Here is a 22219-nt window from a genome sequence, read left to right as displayed (position 1 = left end):
TAAGGGGGTAGTCAGAGTTGCTCTGCTCATATCAGTAGATGATGTACCTGATGAACCTGTAGAAATTCTCTCTGTGGAAGAAGCTGTCGACGATAAGGATATTGGTGTGCTAGAAACAGGAGAAGATGTTTTTGTGGTCTCCACACTAGTAATTGTGGAAGGGGCTGTAGATATATCATTAGTGTCCATAGTAGGAGAAGGCCTAGAAGTGCCGTTTGTTAGCACTTCATTAGACACGGGAGCTGCAGTGGACTGCGTCGCAATTGTTCCTAAGGGGGTAGTAAGAGTTGCTCTGGAAGTATCAGTAGATGATGTACCTGATGAACCTGTAGAAATTCTCTCTGTAGAAGAAGCTGTAGACGATAAGGATAGCGGTGTGCTGGAAGCAGGAGACGGTGTTTTTGTGGTGTCCACACTAGTAATTGTGGAAGGGGCTATAGATATGTCATTAGTGTCCGTAGTAGCAGAAGGCCTGGAGGTGCCATTTGTTAGCACTTCATTAGACACGGGAGCTGCAGTGGACTGCGTCGCAGTTGTTCCTAAGGGGGTAGTCAGAGTTGCTCTGGTCATATCAGTAGATGATGTACCTGATGAACCTGTAGAAATTCTCTCTGTAGAAGAAGCTGTAGACGATAAGGATAGCGGTGTGCTGGAAGCAGGAGACGGTGTTTTTGTGGTGTCCACACTAGTAATTGTGGAAGGGGCTATAGATATGTCATTAGTGTCCGTAGTAGCAGAAGGCCTGGAGGTGCCATTTGTTAGCACTTCATTAGACACGGGAGCTGCAGTGGACTGCGTCGCAATTGTTCCTAAGGGGGTAGTCAGAGTTGCTCTGGTCATATCAGTAGATGATGTACCTGATGAACCTGTAGAAATTCTCTCTGTGAAAGAAGCTGTAGACGATAAGGATATTGGTGTGCTAGAAACAGATGAAGGTGTTTTTGTGGTGTCCACACTAGTAATTGTGGAAGGGGCTGTAGATATGTCATTAGTGTCCGTAGTAGCAGAAGGCCTGGAGGTGCCATTTGTTAGCACTTCATTAGACACGGGAGCTGCAGTGGACTGCGTCGCAATTGTTCCTAAGGGGGTAGTCAGAGTTGCTCTGGTCATATCAGTAGATGATGTACCTGATGAACCTGTAGAAATTCTCTCTGTGAAAGAAGCTGTAGGCGATAAGGATATTGATGTGGTGGAAACAGATGAAGGTGTTATTGTGGTGTCCACACTAGTAATTGTGGAAGGGGCTGTAGATATGTCATTGGTGTCCGTAGTAGCAGAAGGCCTGGAGGTGCCATTTGTAGGCACTTCATTAGACATGGGAGCTGCAGTGGACTGCGTCGCAATTGTTCCTAAGGGGGTAGTCAGAGTTGCTCTGCTCATATCAGTAGATGATGTACCTGATGAACCTGTAGAAATTCTCTCTGTGGAAGAAGCTGTCGACGATAAGGATATTGGTGTGCTAGAAACAGGAGAAGATGTTTTTGTGGTCTCCACACTAGTAATTGTGGAAGGGGCTGTAGATATATCATTAGTGTCCATAGTAGGAGAAGGCCTAGAAGTGCCGTTTGTTAGCACTTCATTAGACACGGGAGCTGCAGTCGACTGCGTCGCAATTGTTCCTAAGGGGGTAGTAAGAGTTGCTCTGGAAGTATCAGTAGATGATGTACCTGATGAACCTGTAGAAATTCTCTCTGTAGAAGAAGCTGTAGACGATAAGGATATTGGTGTGGTGGAAACAGGAGAAGGTGTTTTTGTGGTGTCCACACTAGTAATTGTGGAAGGGGCTGTAGATATCTCATTAGCGTCCGTAGTAGCAGGCGGCCTAGAGGTGCCATTTGTTAGCACTTCATTAGACACGGGAGCTGCAGTGGACTGCGTCGCAGTTGTTCCTATGGGGGTAGTCAGAGTTGCTCTGGTCATATCAGTAGATGATGTACCTGATGAACCTGTAGAAATTCTCTCTGTAGAAGAAGCTGTAGACGATAAGGATAGCGGTGTGCTGGAAGCAGGAGACGGTGTTTTTGTGGTGTCCACACTAGTAATTGTGGAAGGGGCTATAGATATGTCATTAGTGTCCGTAGTAGCAGAAGGCCTGGAGGTGCCATTTGTTAGCACTTCATTAGACACGGGAGCTGCAGTGGACTGCGTCGCAATTGTTCCTAAGGGGGTAGTCAGAGTTGCTCTGGTCATATCAGTAGATGATGTACCTGATGAACCTGTAGAAATTCTCTCTGTGAAAGAAGCTGTAGGCGATAAGGATATTGGTGTGGTGGAAACAGATGAAGGTGTTATTGTGGTGTCCACACTAGTAATTGTGGAAGGGGCTGTAGATATGTCATTGGTGTCCGTAGTAGCAGAAGGCCTGGAGGTGCCATTTGTAGGCACTTCATTAGACATGAGAGCTGAAGTGGACTGCGTCGCAATTGTTCCTAAGGGGGTAGTCAGAGTTGCTCTGGTCATATCAGTAGATGATGTACCTGATGAACCTGTAGAAATTCTCTCTGTGGAAGAAGCTGTAGACGATAAGGATATTGGTGTGCTAGAAACAGATGAAGGTGTTTTTGTGGTGTCCACACTAGTAATTGTGGAAGGGGCTGTAGATATATCATTAGTGTCCATAGTAGGAGAAGGCCTAGAAGTGCCGTTTGTTAGCACTTCATTAGACACGGGAGCTGCAGTGGACTGCGTCGCAATTGTTCCTAAGGGGGTAGTAAGAGTTGCTCTGGAAGTATCAGTAGATGATGTACCTGATGAACCTGTAGAAATTCTCTCTGTAGAAGAAGCTGTAGACGATAAGGATATTGGTGTGGTGGAAACAGGAGAAGGTGTTTTTGTGGTGTCCACACTAGTAATTGTGGAAGGGGCTGTAGATATCTCATTAGCGTCCGTAGTAGCAGGCGGCCTAGAGGTGCCATTTGTTAGCACTTCATTAGACACGGGAGCTGCAGTGGACTGCGTCGCAGTTGTTCCTAAGGGGGTAGTCAGAGTTGCTCTGGTCATATCAGTAGATGATGTACCTGATGAACCTGTAGAATTTCTCTCTGTAGAAGAAGCTGTAGACGATAAAGATAGTGGTGTGCTGGAAGCAGGAGACAGTGTTTTTGTGGTGTCCACACTAGTAATTGTGGAAGGGGCTGTAGATATGTCATTAGTGTCCGTAGTAGCAGAAGGCCTGGAGGTGCCATTTGTTAGCACTTCATTAGACACGGGAGCTGCAGTGGACTGCGTCGCAATTGTTCCTAAGGGGGTAGTCAGAGTTGCTTTGGTCATATTAGTAGATGATGTACCTGATGAACCTGTAGAAATTCTCTCTGTGAAATAAGCTGTAGACGATAAGGATATTGGTGTGGTGGAAACAGATGAAGGTGTTATTGTGGTGTCCACACTAGTAATTGTGAAAGGGGCTGTAGATATGTCATTAGTGCCTGTAGTGGGAGAAGGCCTAGAAGTGCCATTTGTTAGCACTTCATTAGACACGGGAGCTGCAGTCGACTGCGTCGCAATTGTTCCTAAGGTGGTAGTCAGAGTTCTTCCAGAAGTATCAGTAGATGATGTATTTGATGACTCTGTAGAAATTCTCTCTGTGGAAGAAGCTGTAGACGATAAGGATATTGGTGTGCTAGAAACAGGAGAAGATGTTTTTGTGGTGTCCACACTAGTAATTGTGGAAGGGGCTGTAGATATATCATTAGTGTCCATAGTAGGAGAAGGCCTAGAAGTGCCGTTTGTTAGCACTTCATTAGACACGGGAGCTGCAGTCGACTGCGTCGCAATTGTTCCTAAGGGGGTAGTAAGAGTTGCTCTGGAATTATCAGTAGATGATGTACCTGATGAACCTGTAGAAATTCTCTCTGTAGAAGAAGCTGTAGACGATAAGGATATTGGTATGGTGGAAACAGGAGAAGGTGTTTTTGTGGTGTCCACACTAGTAATTGTGGAAGGGGCTGTAGATATATCATTAGTGTCCATAGTAGGAGAAGGCCTAGAAGTGCCATTTGTTAGCACTTCATTAGACACGGGAGCTGCAGTCGACTGCGTTGCAATTGTTCCTAAGGGGGTAGTTTCCAGTGATGTATTATTTACAGAATATGTATTTGTGGATTTTGTAGCTACTGATGAAGATACTGGCAAAGTTACACGTGTTTCAGTGATGGCGAGTGTTGAAAAATGTGTCTCTGTAGTTGCTATTGTGTCTGTATATATTGGCGTTGTTTTTTCTGTGGGAGTACTTTTACCTATTTCAGTACCTGTAATTATAGTATTGCCAGTAGGACTGATAAGTGTTATGTTACTTGTGGGCACTTTACTCACAGTATTCGTTGAAGTGACTTCAATTGTAGGTTGAAGTGTAGTAGTTATTAAGGAAGTAATTAAATTTGTTAAATTTACTGTGGTTGGATATATGAGTGATGTAGATTGTGGACTCAGCACTGGTAACGGAACTGTCGTGTTTATAGAAGTTGCAGGTGCAGTTTCAGATTCTTGCGTGGGGCTAATGCTTTCAACAGATGGCTTTGATGTAGATGGCTGTCTTGATGGTGCAATTGTCACTGGCTCTCCAGTTGGTTCTACTATAGAAAAAATAAGGCAACATTAAAATGAGAGATGGAGAACATCATTTTTAAATCATACTGAAATGGAATTGCTTTTGCCAATCAAAGTTGCCGTCCATTTACTCAAGCACAATCATGCAGGGCTAGATTGTTCCCTTGTCTTACTCAGCTAAGCAGGGGAATAAGGAGGAGTAGGGGCCACCCACCCCTTTGCACAACCTCCGTGGATCTTGGGCCTGGGTCTCATGCAGAGTGCAGCCTCTGCTTTCTGGATCATTGCCCCACCAAGAAAGCGGGTAGGGAATAGACAGAGTTTTGACTCCACGGGCCCTACTTGCTGTTGAGAGTAGATGGCGAGCTGCCCTGGGGAAGTAAACTCACCATTTCAAGGGCTGTAGTAACTGAATTTTCCCTGTAGCAAGATGAAATCAGGGCAGGAATTATGAAGCTCTGTGCCACAATTCCTTTCCAGGGCTTTTCCTGGGGCCATAGTTATGCATTACACCATACTCAGGACTGGGACTAATAGCTCAGTCTGATCCATAGTTTTTCCCCAGTTGTGTAGTTCCCAGTACTCTGGTTGGTTCTGTGTATCTAACTTGCAGGGTCATCATGCAGTTATTTCTCAGCAACTGTACAGAATGTGAATCTCTGTAACTCTGATTGGCTCACAACTATTATTTGTTAAGATAAAGGTGAAGCAGAAGAATTCCACAATGTAGATGAAAGAGAAGAAAAGAAAATAGGGTTGTGAAGCTGCTGGAAGGGAAAATGCTTTTTATATGTTTTAAGGCAATATAATAACTTCAGAGTTGCTTACTATTAATTATGTACTAAACAAAGGGTTCAACCTCAGAGTTTATATACCCAAAATATAGTTCTTGTGTTGTAAACAGGAATCACTCTTCAGTTACCATTGTGATATGACTATGGACCCAATCCTACATAACTTTACTCTTATAAATAATTCTTTATGCAGCCAATTTGAAGCCATGTCCCTGTCTTTTAAATCTGGATTAATCTTTCTTCCCTTTTAAAGGACCCACATATTTCTAAAGTCCACCTGGGCCAGACTGTGAATTCCATTAAAGCATTTCTCTTGAGGAGAAGGCGAGTGTTGTGTTAAGATGCTGCACTGGCATTTGGGAGAGGGGGGTCAAAACTGGCACTTCTACAAACTTCATGTGCAAATTACTTCATCTCTCTTTGCCTCAGTTCCCCATTTGTTAAATGGAGATAATGATACTTCCTTTCTCCTACCCTTTATCTGTCTTCTCCATTTAATCCCCAGTACTGCAAACACTTAGTAAACAAATGACTCATTCCATTGTACTCTGTTTCAATTGGACAACACTGTGCTTCAATTCACCACACGGGGGAGTGTCAGAGAGGCAAGGCCTTAGAGTGTATGTCCTTCAGGGCAGTGAACGTTTCCCTCTTATTATGTATTTGTACAGAGACTATCATGGTGGAACTCCACAATTGGTTGGGGCCTCCTGACAATAATGTAATAAGATAGAATAATAATCATCATCGTCTGTTAAGATTCCACTGTGTTTTATTCTAGTTATTTTTTTCTTATTTTCTTAAATAACTCATTTATGAGTTTATTTTTAAGAGTCAAATACAAAGTTTTAGAAAATGACCATCTAAAGTGTTTTGTGAATTTAAATTCATCTTACCTCGGCAATCTCTCCCAGGTGCCTTGGGACTGAAGTCTGTGAATCCAGCCTGACACTGACAGGTATAAGATGGCCCGCTAATGTTGCATGTGGCATGTTCAGAACAACCATTTAATCCCGTCTCACAACTATTCGTTTCTATAAGAAAGTTGAACAAACATAAAAAGAACAACTTTTTAACTCATCATGGAAAAGATGAAAGTACAAGTGCTGAGTGCAATTAAATGACACAGTTCACTGCCAGTACAGTTGTTGTCACATAAAGTCACTATCAGTGAGAAACACTGTAATCTCTAAATATAAAGAAAACAATTCGTATGAGCATTAGGCTATACCTTCTATAAGTGTACTGTTAGGGTCCATTTGAAATACTGTACTGTTGTTAAAGGCCTCTGTAAAAGCAGATGTGAGCTCTGTTTTTGTTAAATTTTCTCCTACATCCAAAGCAATCATAAAGTCCACAAATATACTGCCACTTCTAAGATTGTTGATTACTATACGCAGTTTTCCTTTGTCTAGTAACCTTTGCATCTCAGGTGGCAAGTTTTTTCTTATCTGTAAAGTAAAAAGTTAAAATTATTCAATTTTCCTTTTGCAGTCAAGAACTCTTAAGGCAAAAATTACCCTTCATTGTTCAATTCATTGACAAGCATTACTGACAGTGGAACCAAATGCTTATAGAAATCAGTTCTACGACCTTCAAACATTTTCATAACTCTCATATATTAATGGCAAATGGTAAAAAATTGCAAGAGGTGATAGGGTTAAAAACGGTTTGAGAGAGAGATCTGCAAACCAGAGCTCGTTCCCACTCCCCTTGAGGATTGTAAGGTGAACAGGACTCTCCCAGTTGTCTAGGTCAGGCCCCTTCCCTTCCATGAACACTGGTTTAGAACAGCCTTTGGCCCTCAGTTAAAACCAAATTGAAATCCCCTACTTTTAAATCTCTTCTTCCTGTCTCCCAAATTCTGCTTTAGAGGAAGCTTTTGAGCGGTATTTAAGTGTAGTAACAAATTAGCATTTTCTGCAGTAATCCAGTTGGAAGGCCAAGAATCACTGTGTAAATATGGCAAGACGCAAATGAACAAAATGTCCACATGTGTCTAGCCAAATGGAGACGGAAAAAGGCTCATCTTTTCACTGACACTATGCAGGAACCAAGGAGCATGAAAATATCCATAGTGATGGTTAGATACCAGCGTGTCATGAAAGATAGCCGTTATTTGGGTTTGGATTTATGCTGTTGGATACATTTTTTCCTCTCACTTTATTTTTCACTTGCTTGTTTTTAGCTCTGTCTAACCACAATGAAGCACATGAAATAAGAAAGAAAAAATAGTAGACGTTCAAGTCCAAAGTCTACATATGCATTCACAATCTTTGGAAGTATGTTTACTACCAACACATTTTGTATTTCAGTTATTGGAAAGACTTTTTAAAAAAGTTATGTTTAAAAATAAAATTTAGCAATTATATCACACTTTTCATGTTCAAAGCATTTTACAAGCGCTAGCTGTGAACTTTCTTAACAAAGGGGGGGAGAAGAACCCGTAATACAAAGGAAACAATGCCAGTGTTTGCACCCTTGCTACATTCTTCACCCTTTCTAGAAGCATCATCAGAAATTTTTTCTAGATAGAGCTTTGACCAACTCACTCTCATCCAAGGCCTACCTCATTTGGATGTGGAAAGTGTAGAGAGTACACTATGTAATCTCACTATATCTCCTAACAGGCTCCTTCTCATGGGACGGAAACTCCAAAATCATGTTTGACTGACGATCAGGGAATAGAAGTAATTGCTCAACACCACCCTTTTGGCTCTAAGAGGATTAAACAAAGTGCAAGTCCATCTACCCCACTTGTGTCCACAGGGCATCAACAAGATCTGCCAATCCTTTGTTACAGTCTTTTATTTGTTATGGCATACACACAGAGAAGTTAGATAAAAAACATAAAATACTCTTTCTGGAATATAGCAGTGTTACGCTACTTTATTTCTCAGACTCCAAAACTCTAACATACAAGCACCAAAAATGGAGAAACAAAGAAGACTGCTCCCCTAAAACAGCAAGGCAGAACTCAACCCACCTTGCTCTGGGCTGGCTCTTTGCAGACTGACTGCTGAAGACCCAGATTGCACATTTCCCTCCAGAGCTCCCTCAACTACAAAACAGACCAGTAAACTCCTTACAAATTAAAGTAATAGCTTATCATTTGGATGGTTAATATAATATATCATTGAAATTAAAGGCTGCTGAGAGATTTAGGAATTAGAATAGCCCCCTATCCCTTGAAAGTGATGGTCAACCAAAAAGATTAGTGCAGTGTCTTGGTATCTCAGGAATAATGTCAAATTGAAGGGGGATAAGGAAATCTGAGGCTGTCAAAGGACACAGATGCTTGGCTGAAACTTTAGCAGTAAAATCACTTATCGGGAAAGATAGAGACAAGACAATAACTGTCAAAACTTGTCTGTGTCAGGGGATGATTCCCTGATCAAGGGCATAATACCTGCTCACGTGCAAGAAGTTGGTACCTTACCCTTCTCTAAGGAGGTACTGATGTTCTCAAAACAACAGGGACCCAATGACTCCCTACTGGATGTTGTTAGCCATAAGACAGGAAGTCACCGGTAACAGACTGCATTTCTCCCTATACAAAAACTCTCAGTAAATGAAACTGGTGAGAAATTAACCAGAGAAGATTTCACATTTGCCTCCTGCTGATATGACTCATCTACCTAGGAGGTGACCTAATCCAAATCTCATCAGTCTTATCCTCAAATAAGTAGATAATATTTCACAACAAGAAACACCTGATTCTGCTTCTGGTTAATGGCAATCCAGATTCACTATGCAGTCCAAACCTAAATTCAACTTTCACTGGCATTTCATGGACACCATGGTGGGAAAAAAACCCATCACCTCTACCCCATCTCAGATCTCAAAAACTCATTATCCTTCAGTTAATATGACTCTGGGCCAGAGCGTCATTTAAACTTAGGCTCAATAGGACCTTAGTGTAAATGAGAGTTCATGCATCACTGTGCAATAACCATCACTGGTATTCTAACCTCCAACCAATGTGTTCCATCTGTGTAGATCGTGTGTGACCTGGTTCTCACATATATTTGGATTAGGAACAGTTCAATAGAAAACTAATTTTATTTGAATAATCCTGGATATAATACCTCCGCAATGAACTTCTTTTCAAAATCCTTAAATTCTTCACTTGATTTGTTGTTATACTCAGGTTTGAATTCTTCATTTGTAATCCTGGTTTTTCCATCAAATGTTTTAGCTTCTGTAAAGACATTGAAAAACAGTTCAGCACAGTGCTGCAAGAATGCATTTGTTACGTGAAATCTTTTGGCTACTACCCAGATCAAACACAACATTGACATGCTACCTTCACCCAACTTCTGGGACACGTTGAAAGGTAAAAGAATTGTAAAGTAATCAAAATCAATTTTTAAAAGGTTAACTAGAATGAATCTACCATAAGCAGGAGAAAGTGGACCCAGATTCCACTGTTTGTAGTCAAAAGTTTGTCATATTGAATTATTTAATTAGAGCTAATAGCACAGTAATAAAACTGTTACTGGGGTATGTTGGGTTCTTCACTGAAAATTTTAGGAAGATATACTTTGGTCAGTTTATTTTATATTCTATTTAAAAAATGGTTCTCTGTCTAAATACAAACTACAATAGCACTAGACATAAGTCAATGTAGGCAGGATGTCTTCATCCACTAAGACACTCAATACTGTACTTAGTGGGAAGTATCTTCAATTCACACCTAAATCCCCAATTTGCTATCCTAATTTTGATATCTGTTCTATTCTTCTAGGTAAGATATATATTTCTTTATCAAATATATATATTTGAAACCTATAATGTAAGATGGAAAATATCCAGAGTAAAATATAACGTATCTACTCTATCTCTCTGTCTTTTGCTTTAAGATAGAGCTGTATGGGCCAAATCTTTTCTTTACTTACACATGTACAACCACACTGATAGCAGAGGGGTTGTTTACATGTAACTGAGGGAAGAATGGCTGTCATGTCTTTCCATGGAATTAATGTCTTTCAGGGGCCAGTTTCCTTTGACTTGTTCCAGATTTTCTGAGTCATAGACATGATAGTCTCTGAGATTCACTGCTACATCATTTAGGGCCCAATCCCAAAAGTACCCTCAACTTTCATTGAAAGTTAAATGAGTTGAAGGTTATCAAAACATTACAAGATGAAACACTTATTTTTCTGTTTATTTAAGTGATTTGATCACTACAAATGTAATAACTGATCCATCATCACTGAGTGCACATCTGGACTTCAGGGTCCATGATATGGCCAAGTCATTTCAAGATTTATCCCATTTATATCAAAGAGAGTTTTGCCTGAGTAAGGACTTTCGAAATTGGCCATATATGAGTTACTGTAATAAAGAAAAAAATATTCACTTATTAAGACAATACCTGTGCGAACTCTCCTTGAAGTATTGATCTTCTTAGCACAAGTTAAAACTTCCACAGATATTATATATTCATAACCAGGAACCAGATCTCCAAATGCTATCCATGTTTCATTCGTAGTGCTCTTATTCCTCACTGTGTTATCCCCCAGCAGATATACAGTGTAAGGGCTATCTCTTGTCCCACCTTGAGGTGTCCAATTCAACTGTATCACTTCACTGGTTACTTTCTCAAGTTGTATGGAAAAAATAAGTGAAGCTATAAACAAAAAATGAAGTTGCTGTAAGTCATGGATTTGCTTATTTTCTGTGAGTCAAAAAATAAATTTTAGTTTTCAAATTCTTATTTTAGGTCAAACTAAATTATCTGCAGAATTTATAAGTTAATAAAATGCTTCAGTATAGTCTAGAAATAGAGTTATGGATCATATTTGGTCTCAATATTTAAGTCACTATTATATTCTAAAATACTGTCTAACCTCTTATTTGTTACTGTAGCCTATTTGGCTGTATTTCATTTGTTTAGCATACAATGCTCTAAATCTTCTCAGGCAAGAAGCAGTAGCAGACACATAACAGTTCAAAATTCTGATTCCAGAAGGTCCAGATATTTCAGCTACTGGATGAAGAATCCCTACATGTAGAACAATTTCTGATTCACTGTATGACATCTAAAAATGTGTTTATGATTTAGATTTTTCATTCCTAAAGCCACAGTTTATTGGGTTTGTTACTCACACTTTCCAATACAATACTTATTTAAAAACAAGTATATTTTCATAGGCGACGTCGGAATTCATTCTTATATTTTGTTTTTCAACGTTTAGTAAAAAGCACAAATATACTTACTGCAAGTTCCTTGTGGTAATGTACTTTTTGTGGTAGCTGAAACAGTGCCAGCTTCAGGTGCTGTAATTCTAACTGTGGGGTTTGTATTCTTCAAGGAAGTATCTCCTGCTGTTACAATTGTAGCAACAATAACTGTGGATTTGCTAGTTAATGATGTCTTTGTAGGACTAGCAGAAATTATTGTGCTAGAAACAGGAGAAGGTGTTTTTGTGGTGTCCACACTAGTAATTGTGGAAGGGGCTTTAGATATATCATTAGTGTCCGTAGTAGCAGAAGGCCTGGAGGTGCCATTTGTTAGCACTTCATTAGACATGGGAGCTGCAGTGGACTGTGTCGCAATTGTTCCTAAGGGGGCAGTCAGAGTTGCTCTGGAAGTATCAGTAGATGATGTATTTGTAGAAATTCTCTCTGTGGAAGAAGCTGTAGACGATAAGGATAGTGGTGTGCTGGAAGCAGGAGATGGTGTTTTTGTGGTGTCTACACTAGTAATTGTGGAAGGGGCTGTAGATTTCTCATTAGCGTCTGTAGTAGCAGGCGGCCTAGAGGTGCCATTTGTTAGCACTTCATTAGACACAGGAGCTGCAGTGGACTGCGTCGCAGTTGTTCCTAAGGGGGTAGTCAGAGTTGCTCTGGTCATATCAGTAGATGATGTACCTGATGAACCTGTAGAAATTCTCTCTGTAGAAGAAGCTGTAGACGATAAGGATAGTGGTGTGCTGGAAGCAGGAGACGGTGTTTTTGTGGTGTCCACACTAGTAATTGTGGAAGGGGCCATAGATATGTCATTAGTGTCCGTAGTAGCAGAAGGCCTGGAGGTGCCATTTGTTAGCACTTCATTAGACACGGGAGCTGCAGTGGACTGCGTCGCAATTGTTCCTAAGGGGGTAGTCAGAGTTGCTCTGGTCATATCAGTAGATGATGTACCTGATGAACCTGTAGAAATTCTCTCTGTGAAAGAAGCTGTAGGCGATAAGGATATTGGTGTGGTGGAAACAGATGAAGGTGTTATTGTGGTGTCCACACTAGTAATTGTGGAAGGGGCTGTAGATATGTCATTGGTGTCCGTAGTAGCAGAAGGCCTGGAGGTGCCATTTGTAGGCACTTCATTAGACATGGGAGCTGCAGTGGACTGCGTCGCAATTGTTCCTAAGGGGGTAGTCAGAGTTGCTCTGGTCATATCAGTAGATGATGTACCTGATGAACCTGTAGAAATTCTCTCTGTGGAAGAAGCTGTAGACGATAAGGATATTGGTGTGCTAGAAACAGGAGAAGGTGTTTTTGTGGTCTCCACACTAGTAATTGTGGAAGGGGCTGCAGATATATCATTAGTGTCCATAGTAGGAGAAGGCCTAGAAGTGCCGTTTGTTAGCACTTCATTAGACACGGGAGCTGCAGTGGACTGCGTCGCAATTGTTCCTAAGGGGGTAGTAAGAGTTGCTCTGGAAGTATCAGTAGATGATGTACCTGATGAACCTGTAGAAATTCTCTCTGTAGAAGAAGCTGTAGACGATAAGGATATTGGTGTGGTGGAAACAGGAGAAGGTGTTTTTGTGGTGTCCACACTAGTAATTGTGGAAGGGGCTGTAGATATCTCATTAGCGTCCGTAGTAGCAGGCGGCCTAGAGGTGCCATTTGTTAGCACTTCATTAGACACAGGAGCTGCAGTGGACTGCGTCGCAGTTGTTCCTAAGGGGGTAGTCAGAGTTGCTCTGGTCATATCAGTAGATGATGTACCTGATGAACCTGTAGAAATTCTCTCTGTAGAAGAAGCTGTAGACGATAAGGATAGTGGTGTGCTGGAAGCAGGAGACGGTGTTTTTGTGGTGTCCACACTAGTAATTGTGGAAGGGGCCATAGATATGTCATTAGTGTCCGTAGTAGCAGAAGGCCTGGAGGTGCCATTTGTTAGCACTTCATTAGACACGGGAGCTGCAGTGGACTGCGTCGCAATTGTTCCTAAGGGGGTAGTCAGAGTTGCTCTGGTCATATCAGTAGATGATGTACCTGATGAACCTGTAGAAATTCTCTCTGTGAAAGAAGCTGTAGGCGATAAGGATATTGGTGTGGTGGAAACAGATGAAGGTGTTATTGTGGTGTCCACACTAGTAATTGTGGAAGGGGCTGTAGATATGTCATTGGTGTCCGTAGTAGCAGAAGGCCTGGAGGTGCCATTTGTAGGCACTTCATTAGACATGGGAGCTGCAGTGGACTGCGTCGCAATTGTTCCTAAGGGGGTAGTCAGAGTTGCTCTGCTCATATCAGTAAATGATGTACCTGATGAACCTGTAGAAATTCTCTCTGTGGAAGAAGCTGTAGATGATAAGGATATTGGTGTGCTAGAAACAGGAGAAGGTGTTTTTGTGGTCTCCACACTAGTAATTGTGGAAGGGGCTGTAGATATATCATTAGTGTCCATAGTAGGAGAAGGCCTAGAAGTGCCGTTTGTTAGCACTTCATTAGACACGGGAGCTGCAGTGGACTGCGTCGCAATTGTTCCTAAGGGGGTAGTAAGAGTTGCTCTGGAAGTATCAGTAGATGATGTACCTGATGAACCTGTAGAAATTCTCTCTGTAGAAGAAGCTGTAGACGATAAGGATATTGGTGTGGTGGAAACAGGAGAAGGTGTTTTTGTGGTGTCCACACTAGTAATTGTGGAAGGGGCTGTAGATATCTCATTAGCGTCCGTAGTAGCAGGCGGCCTAGAGGTGCCATTTGTTAGCACTTCATTAGACACAGGAGCTGCAGTGGACTGCGTCGCAGTTGTTCCTAAGGGGGTAGTCAGAGTTGCTCTGGTCATATCAGTAGATGATGTACCTGATGAACCTGTAGAAATTCTCTCTGTAGAAGAAGCTGTAGACGATAAGGATAGTGGTGTGCTGGAAGCAGGAGACGGTGTTTTTGTGGTGTCCACACTAGTAATTGTGGAAGGGGCCATAGATATGTCATTAGTGTCCGTAGTAGCAGAAGGCCTGGAGGTGCCATTTGTTAGCACTTCATTAGACACGGGAGCTGCAGTGGACTGCGTCGCAATTGTTCCTAAGGGGGTAGTCAGAGTTGCTCTGGTCATATCAGTAGATGATGTACCTGATGAACCTGTAGAAATTCTCTCTGTGAAAGATGCTGTAGGCGATAAGGATATTGGTGTGGTGGAAACAGATGAAGGTGTTATTGTGGTGTCCACACTAGTAATTGTGGAAGGGGCTGTAGATATGTCATTGGTGTCCGTAGTAGCAGAAGACCTGGAGGTGCCATTTGTAGGCACTTCATTAGACATGGGAGCTGCAGTGGACTGCGTCGCAATTGTTCCTAAGGGGGTAGTCAGAGTTGCTCTGCTCATATCAGTAGATGATGTACCTGATGAACCTGTAGAAATTCTCTCTGTGGAAGAAGCTGTAGACGATAAGGATATTGGTGTGCTAGAAACAGATGAAGGTGTTTTTGTGGTGTCCACACTAGTAATTGTGGAAGGGGCTGTAGATATATCATTAGTGTCCATAGTAGGAGAAGGCCTAGAAGTGCCGTTTGTTAGCACTTCATTAGACACGGGAGCTGCAGTGGACTGCGTCGCAATTGTTCCTAAGGGGGTAGTAAGAGTTGCTCTGGAAGTATCAGTAGATGATGTACCTGATGAACCTGTAGAAATTCTCTCTGTAGAAGAAGCTGTAGACGATAAGGATATTGGTGTGGTGGAAACAGGAGAAGGTGTTTTTGTGGTGTCCACACTAGTAATTGTGGAAGGGGCTGTAGATATCTCATTAGCGTCCGTAGTAGCAGGCGGCCTAGAGGTGCCATTTGTTAGCACTTCATTAGACACGGGAGCTGCAGTGGACTGCGTCGCAGTTGTTCCTAAGGGGGTAGTCAGAGTTGCTCTGGTCATATCAGTAGATGATGTACCTGATGAACCTGTAGAAATTCTCTCTGTAGAAGAAGCTGTAGACGATAAGGATAGTGGTGTGCTGGAAGCAGGAAACAATGTTTTTGTGGTGTCCACACTAGTAATTGTGGAAGGGGCTATAGATATGTCATTAGTGTCCGTAGTAGCAGAAGGCCTGGAGGTGCCATTTGTTAGCACTTCATTAGACACGGGAGTTGCAGTGGACTGCGTCGCAATTGTTCCTAAGGGGGTAGTCAGAGTTGCTCTGGTCATATCAGTAGATGATGTACCTGATGAACCTGTAGAAATTCTCTCTGTGAAATAAGCTGTAGGCGATAAGGATATTGGTGTGGTGGAAACAGATGAAGGTGTTATTGTGGTGTCCACACTAGTAATTGTGGAAGGGGCTGTAGATATGTCATTGGTGTCCGTAGTAGCAGAAGGCCTTGAGGTGCCATTTGTAGGCACTTCATTAGACATGAGAGCTGCAGTGGACTGCGTCGCAATTATTCCTAAGGGGGTAGTCAGAGTTGCTCTGGTCATATCAGTAGATGATGTACCTGATGAACCTGTAGAAATTCTCTCTGTGGAAGAAGCTGTAGACGATAAGGATATTGGTGTGCTAGAAACAGATGAAGGTGTTTTTGTGGTGTCCACACTAGTAATTGTGGAAGGGGCTGTAGATATATCATTAGTGTCCATAGTAGGAGAAGGCTTAGAAGTGCCGTTTGTTAGCACTTCATTAGACACGGGAGCTGCAGTGGACTGCGTCGCAATTGTTCCTAAGGGGGTAGTAAGAGTTGCTCTGGAAGTATCAGTAGATGATGTACCTGATGAACCTGTAGAAATTCTCTCTGTAGAAGAAGCTGTAGACGATAAGGATATTGGTGTGGTGGAAACAGGAGAAGGTGTTTTTGTGGTGTCCACACTAGTAATTGTGGAAGGGGCTGTAGATATCTCATTAGCGTCCGTAGTAGCAGGCGGCCTAGAGGTGCCATTTGTTAGCACTTCATTAGACACGGGAGCTGCAGTGGACTGCGTCGCAGTTGTTCCTAAGGGGGTAGTCAGAGTTGCTCTGGTCATATCAGTAGATGATGTACCTGATGAACCTGTAGAATTTCTCTCTGTAGAAGAAGCTGTAGACGATAAAGATAGTGGTGTGCTGGAAGCAGGAGACGGTGTTTTTGTGGTGTCCACACTAGTAATTGTGGAAGGGGCCATAGATATGTCATTAGTGTCCGTAGTAGCAGAAGGCCTGGAGGTGCCATTTGTTAGCACTTCATTAGACACGGGAGCTGCAGTGGACTGCGTCGCAATTGTTCCTAAGGGAGTAGTCAGAGTTGCTTTGGTCATATTAGTAGATGATGTACCTGATGAACCTGTAGAAATTCTCTCTGTGAAATAAGCTGTAGACGATAAGGATATTGGTGTGGTGGAAACAGATGAAGGTGTTATTGTGGTGTCCACACTAGTAATTGTGGAAGGGGCTGTAGATATGTCATTAGTGCCTGTAGTGGGAGAAGGCCTAGAAGTGCCATTTGTTAGCACTTCATTAGACACGGGAGCTGCAGTCGACTGCGTCGCAATTGTTCCTAAGGTGGTAGTCAGAGTTCTTCCAGAAGTATCAGTAGATGATGTATTTGATGACTCTGTAGAAATTCTCTCTGTGGAAGAAGCTGTAGACGATAAGGATATTGGTGTGCTAGAAACAGGAGAAGATGTTTTTGTGGTGTCCACACTAGTAATTGTGGAAGGGGCTGTAGATATATCATTAGTGTCCATAGTAGGAGAAGGCCTAGAAGTGCCGTTTGTTAGCACTTCATTAGACACGGGAGCTGCAGTCGACTGCGTCGCAATTGTTCCTAAGGGGGTAGTAAGAGTTGCTCTGGAATTATCAGTAGATGATGTACCTGATGAACCTGTAGAAATTCTCTCTGTAGAAGAAGCTGTAGACGATAAGGATATTGGTATGGTGGAAACAGGAGAAGGTGTTTTTGTGGTGTCCACACTAGTAATTGTGGAAGGGGCTGTAGATATATCATTAGTGTCCATAGTAGGAGAAGGCCTAGAAGTGCCATTTGTTAGCACTTCATTAGACACGGGAGCTGCAGTCGACTGCGTTGCAATTGTTCCTAAGGGGGTAGTTTCCAGTGATGTATTATTTACAGAATATGTATTTGTGGATTTTGTAGCTACTGATGAAGATACTGGCAAAGTTACACGTGTTTCAGTGATGGCGAGTGTTGAAAAATGTGTCTCTGTAGTTGCTATTGTGTCTGTATATATTGGCGTTGTTTTTTCTGTGGGAGTACTTTTACCTATTTCAGTACCTGTAATTATAGTATTGCCAGTAGGACTGATAAGTGTTATGTTACTTGTGGGCACTTTACTCACAGTATTCGTTGAAGTGACTTCAATTGTAGGTTGAAGTGTAGTAGTTATTAAGGAAGTAATTAAATTTGTTAAATCTACTGTGGTTGGATATATGAGTGATGTAGATTGTGGACTCAGCACTGGTAACGGAACTGTCGTGTTTATAGAAGTTGCAGGTGCAGTTTCAGATTCTTGCGTGGGGCTAATGCTTTCAACAGATGGCTTTGATGTAGATGGCTGTCTTGATGGTGCAATTGTCACTGACTCTCCAGTTGGTTCTACTATAGAAAAAATAAGGCAACATTAAAATGAGAGATGGAGAACATCATTTTTAAATCATACTGAAATGGAATTGCTTTTGCCAATCAAAGTTGCCGTCCATTTACTCAAGCACAATCATGCAGGGCTAGATTGTTCCCTTGTCTTACTCAGCTAAGCAGGGGAATAAGGAGGAGTAGGGGCCACCCACCCCTTTGCACAACCTCCGTGGATCTTGGGCCTGGGTCTCATGCAGAGTGCAGCCTCTGCTTTCTGGATCATTGCCCCACCAAGAAAGCGGGTAGGGAATAGACAGAGTTTTGACTCCACGGGCCCTACTTGCTGTTGAGAGTAGATGGCGAGCTGCCCTGGGGAAGTAAACTCACCATTTCAAGGGCTGTAGTAACTGAATTTTCCCTGTAGCAAGATGAAATCAGGGCAGGAATTATGAAGCTCTGTGCCACAATTCCTTTCCAGGGCTTTTCCTGGGGCCATAGTTATGCATTACACCTTACTCAGGACTGGGACTAATAGCTCAGTCTGATCCATAGTTTTTCCCCAGTTGTGTAGTTCCCAGTACTCTGGTTGGTTCTGTGTATCTAACTTGCAGGGTCATCATGCAGTTATTTCTCAGCAACTGTACAGAATGTGAATCTCTGTAACTCTGATTGGCTCACAACTATTATTTGTTAAGATAAAGGTGAAGCAGAAGAATTCCACAATGTAGATGAAAGAGAAGAAAAGAAAATAGGGTTGTGAAGCTGCTGGAAGGGAAAATGCTTTTTATATGTTTTAAGGCAATATAATAACTTCAGAGTTGCTTACTATTAATTATGTACTAAACAAAGGGTTCAACCTCAGAGTTTATATACCCAAAATATAGTTCTTGTGTTGTAAACAGGAATCACTCTTCAGTTACCATTGTGATATGACTATGGACCCAATCCTACATAACTTTACTCTTATAAAGAATTCTTTATGCAGCCAATTTGAAGCCAAGTCCCTGTCTTTTAAATCTGGATTAATCTTTCTTCCTTTTTAAAGGACCCACATATTTCTAAAGTCCACCTGGACCAGACTGTGAATTTCCATTAAAGCATTTCTCTTGAGGAGAAGGCGAGTGTTGTGTTAAGATGCTGCACTGGCATTTGGGAGAGGGGGGTCAAAACTGGCACTTCTACAAACTTCATGTGCAAATTACTTCATCTCTCTTTGCCTCAGTTCCCCATTTGTTAAATGGAGATAATGATACTTCCTTTCTCCTACCCTTTATCTGTCTTCTCCATTTAATCCCCAGTACTGCAAACACTTAGTAAACAAATGACTCATTCCATTGTACTCTGTTTCAATTGGACAACACTGTGCTTCAATTCACCACACGGGGGAGTGTCAGAGAGGCAAGGCCTTAGAGTGTATGTCCTTCAGGGCAATGAACGTTTCCCTCTTAATATGTATTTGTACAGAGACTATCATGGTGGAACTCCACAATTGGTTGGGGCCTCCTGACAATAATGTAATAAGATAGAATAATAATCATCATCGTCTGTTAAGATTCCACTGTGTTTTATTCTAGTTATTTTTTTCTTATTTTCTTAAATAACTCATTTATGAGTTTATTTTTAAGAGTCAAATACAAAGTTTTAGAAAATGACCATCTAAAGTGTTTTGTGAATTTAAATTCATCTTACCTCGGCAATCTCTCCCAGGTACATTGGGACTGAAGTCTGTGAATCCAGCCTGACACTGACAGGTATAAGATGGCCCGCTAATGTTGCATGTGGCATGTTCAGAACAACCATTTAATCCCGTCTCACAACTATTCGTTTCTATAAGAAAGTTGAACAAACATAAAAAGAACAACTTTTTAACTCATCATGGAAAAGATGAAAGTACAAGTACTGAGTGCAATTAAATGACACAGTTCACTGCCAGTACAGTTGTTGTCACATAAAGTCACTATCAGTGAGAAACACTGTAATCTCTAAATATAAAGAAAACAATTCGTATGAGCATTAGGCTATACCTTCTATAAGTGTACTGTTAGGGTCCATTTGAAATACTGTACTGTTGTTAAAGGCCTCTGTAAAAGCAGATGTGAGCTCTGTTTTTGTTAAATTTTCTCCTACATCCAAAGCAATCATAAAGTCCACAAATATACTGCCACTTCTAAGATTGTTGATTACTATACGCAGTTTTCCTTTGTCTAGTAACCTTTGCATCTCAGGTGGCAAGTTTTTTCTTATCTGTAAAGTAAAAAGTTAAAATTATTCAATTTTCCTTTTGCAGTCAAGAACTCTTAAGGCAAAAATTACCCTTCATTGTTCAATTCATTGACAAGCATTACTGACAGTGGAACCAAATGCTTATAGAAATCAGTTCTACGACCTTCAAACATTTTCATAACTCTCATATATTAATGGCAAATGGTAAAAAATTGCAAGAGGTAATAGGGTTAAAAACTGTTTGAGAGAGAGATCTACAAACCAGAGCTCGTTCCAACTCCCCTTGAGGATTGTAAGGTGAACAGGACTCTCCCAGTTGTCTAGATCAGGCCCCTTCCCTTCCATGAACACTGGTTTAGAACAGCCTTTGGCCCTCAGTTAAAACCAAATTGAAATCCCCTACTTTTAAATCTCATCTTCCTGTCTCCCAAATTCTGCTTTAGAGGAAGCTTTTGAGCGGTATTTAAGTGTAGTAACAAATTAGCATTTTCTGCAGTAATCCAGTTGGAAGGCCAAGAATCACTGTGTAAATATGGCAAGACGCAAATGAACAAAATGTCCACATGTGTCTAGCCAAATGGAGACGGAAAAAGGCTCATCTTTTCACTGACACTATGCAGGAATCAAGGAGCATGAAAATATCCATAGTGATGGTTAGATACCAGCGTGTCATGAAAGATAGCCGTTATTTGGGTTTGGATTTATGCTGTTGGATACATTTTTTCCTCTCACTTTATTTTTCACTTGCTTGTTTTTAGCTCTGTCTAACCACAATGAAGCACATGAAATAAGAAAGAAAAAATAGTAGACGTTCAAGTCCAAAGTCTACATATGCATTCACAATCTTTGGAAGTATGTTTACTACCAACACATTTTGTATTTCAGTTATTGGAAAGACTTTTTAAAAAAGTTATGTTTAAAAATAAAATTTAGCAATTATATCACACTTTTCATGTTCAAAGCATTTTACAAGCGCTAGCTGTGAACTTCCTTAACAAAGGGGGGGAGAAGAACCCGTAATACAAAGGAAACAATGCCAGTGTTTGCACCCTTGCTACATTCTTCACCCTTTCTAGAAGCATCATCAGAAATTTTTTCTAGATAGAGCTTTGACCAACTCACTCTCATCCAAGGCCTACCTCATTTGGATGTGGAAAGTGTAGAGAGTACACTATGTAATCTCACTATATCTCCTAACAGGCTCCTTCTCATGGGACGGAAACTCCAAAATCATGTTTGACTGACGCTCAGGGAATAGAAGTAATTGCTCAACACCACCCTTTTGGCTCTAAGAGGATTAAACAAAGTGCAAGTCCATCTACCCCACTTGTGTCCACAGGGCATCAACAAGATCTGCCAATCCTTTGTTACAGTCTTTTATTTGTTATGGCATACACACAGAGAAGTTAGATAAAAAAAATAAAATACTCTTTCTGGAATATAGCAGTGTTACGCTACTTTATTTCTCAGACTCCAAAACTCTAACATACAAGCACCAAAAATGGAGAAACAAAGAAGACTGCTCCCCTAAAACAGCAAGGCAGAACTCAACCCACCTTGCTCTGGGCTGGCTCTTTGCAGACTGACTGCTGAAGACCCAGATTGCACATTTCCCTCCAGAGCTCCCTCAACTACAAGACAGACCAGTAAACTCCTTACAAATTAAAGTAATAGCTTATCATTTGGATGGTTAATATAACATATCATTGAAATTAAAGGCTGCTGAGAGATTTAGGAATTAGAATAGCCCCCTATCCCTTGAAAGTGATGGTCAACCAAAAAGATTAGTGCAGTGTCTTGGTGTCTCAGGAATAATGTCAAATTGAAGGGGGATAAGGAAATCTGAGGCTGTCAAAGGACACAGATGCTTGGCTGAAACTTTAGAAGTAAAATCACTTATCGGGAAAGATAGAGACAAGGCAATAATTGTC

At 41.4% G+C, this 22219-nt stretch overlaps 1 protein-coding gene across 1 annotated transcript; it reads right to left on the bottom strand.

Moving 5' to 3' along the window:
• Nucleotides 1-1798: 1798 nt before the first annotated feature.
• Nucleotides 1799-21898, bottom strand: LOC123355275 (uncharacterized threonine-rich GPI-anchored glycoprotein PJ4664.02-like). Its single transcript, XM_044997616.1, has 10 exons — nucleotides 21845-21898; nucleotides 20090-20309; nucleotides 19755-19892; nucleotides 11562-18089; nucleotides 10717-10971; nucleotides 9428-9540; nucleotides 6571-6790; nucleotides 6236-6373; nucleotides 1912-4571; nucleotides 1799-1822 (listed from the first exon to the last, which is right to left on the bottom strand). Exons 1-10 carry the CDS (start codon nucleotides 21896-21898, stop codon nucleotides 1799-1801), a joined length of 10350 nt encoding a protein of 3449 aa, XP_044853551.1.
• Between the last annotated feature and the right edge of the window lie 321 nt (nucleotides 21899-22219).

Source organism: Mauremys mutica, chromosome 1 (genome assembly GCF_020497125.1).
Source record: "Mauremys mutica isolate MM-2020 ecotype Southern chromosome 1, ASM2049712v1, whole genome shotgun sequence".
NCBI lineage: Eukaryota > Metazoa > Chordata > Testudines > Geoemydidae > Mauremys > Mauremys mutica.
The sequence above is the reverse complement of the archived record's forward strand: the minus strand, read 5'-3'. Positions and strand labels throughout refer to the sequence as shown.

Bases quoted from the DNA above. Each gene is read 5' to 3' on its own strand.
- LOC123355275 (XM_044997616.1), bottom strand. From the start codon at position 21,898: ATGTGCAATCTGGGTCTTCAGCAGTCAGTCTGCAAAGAGCCAGCCCAG. The intron at 9,541-10,716 runs GTATTGTCTTAA...ATGTCTTTACAG, and splicing joins TTCAAGGAGAGTTCGCACAG to AAGCTAAAACATTTGATGGA. The intron at 1,823-1,911 runs GCAACTCTGACT...TGGCACCTCTAG, and splicing joins CATCTACTGATATGACCAGA to GCCGCCTGCTACTACGGACG.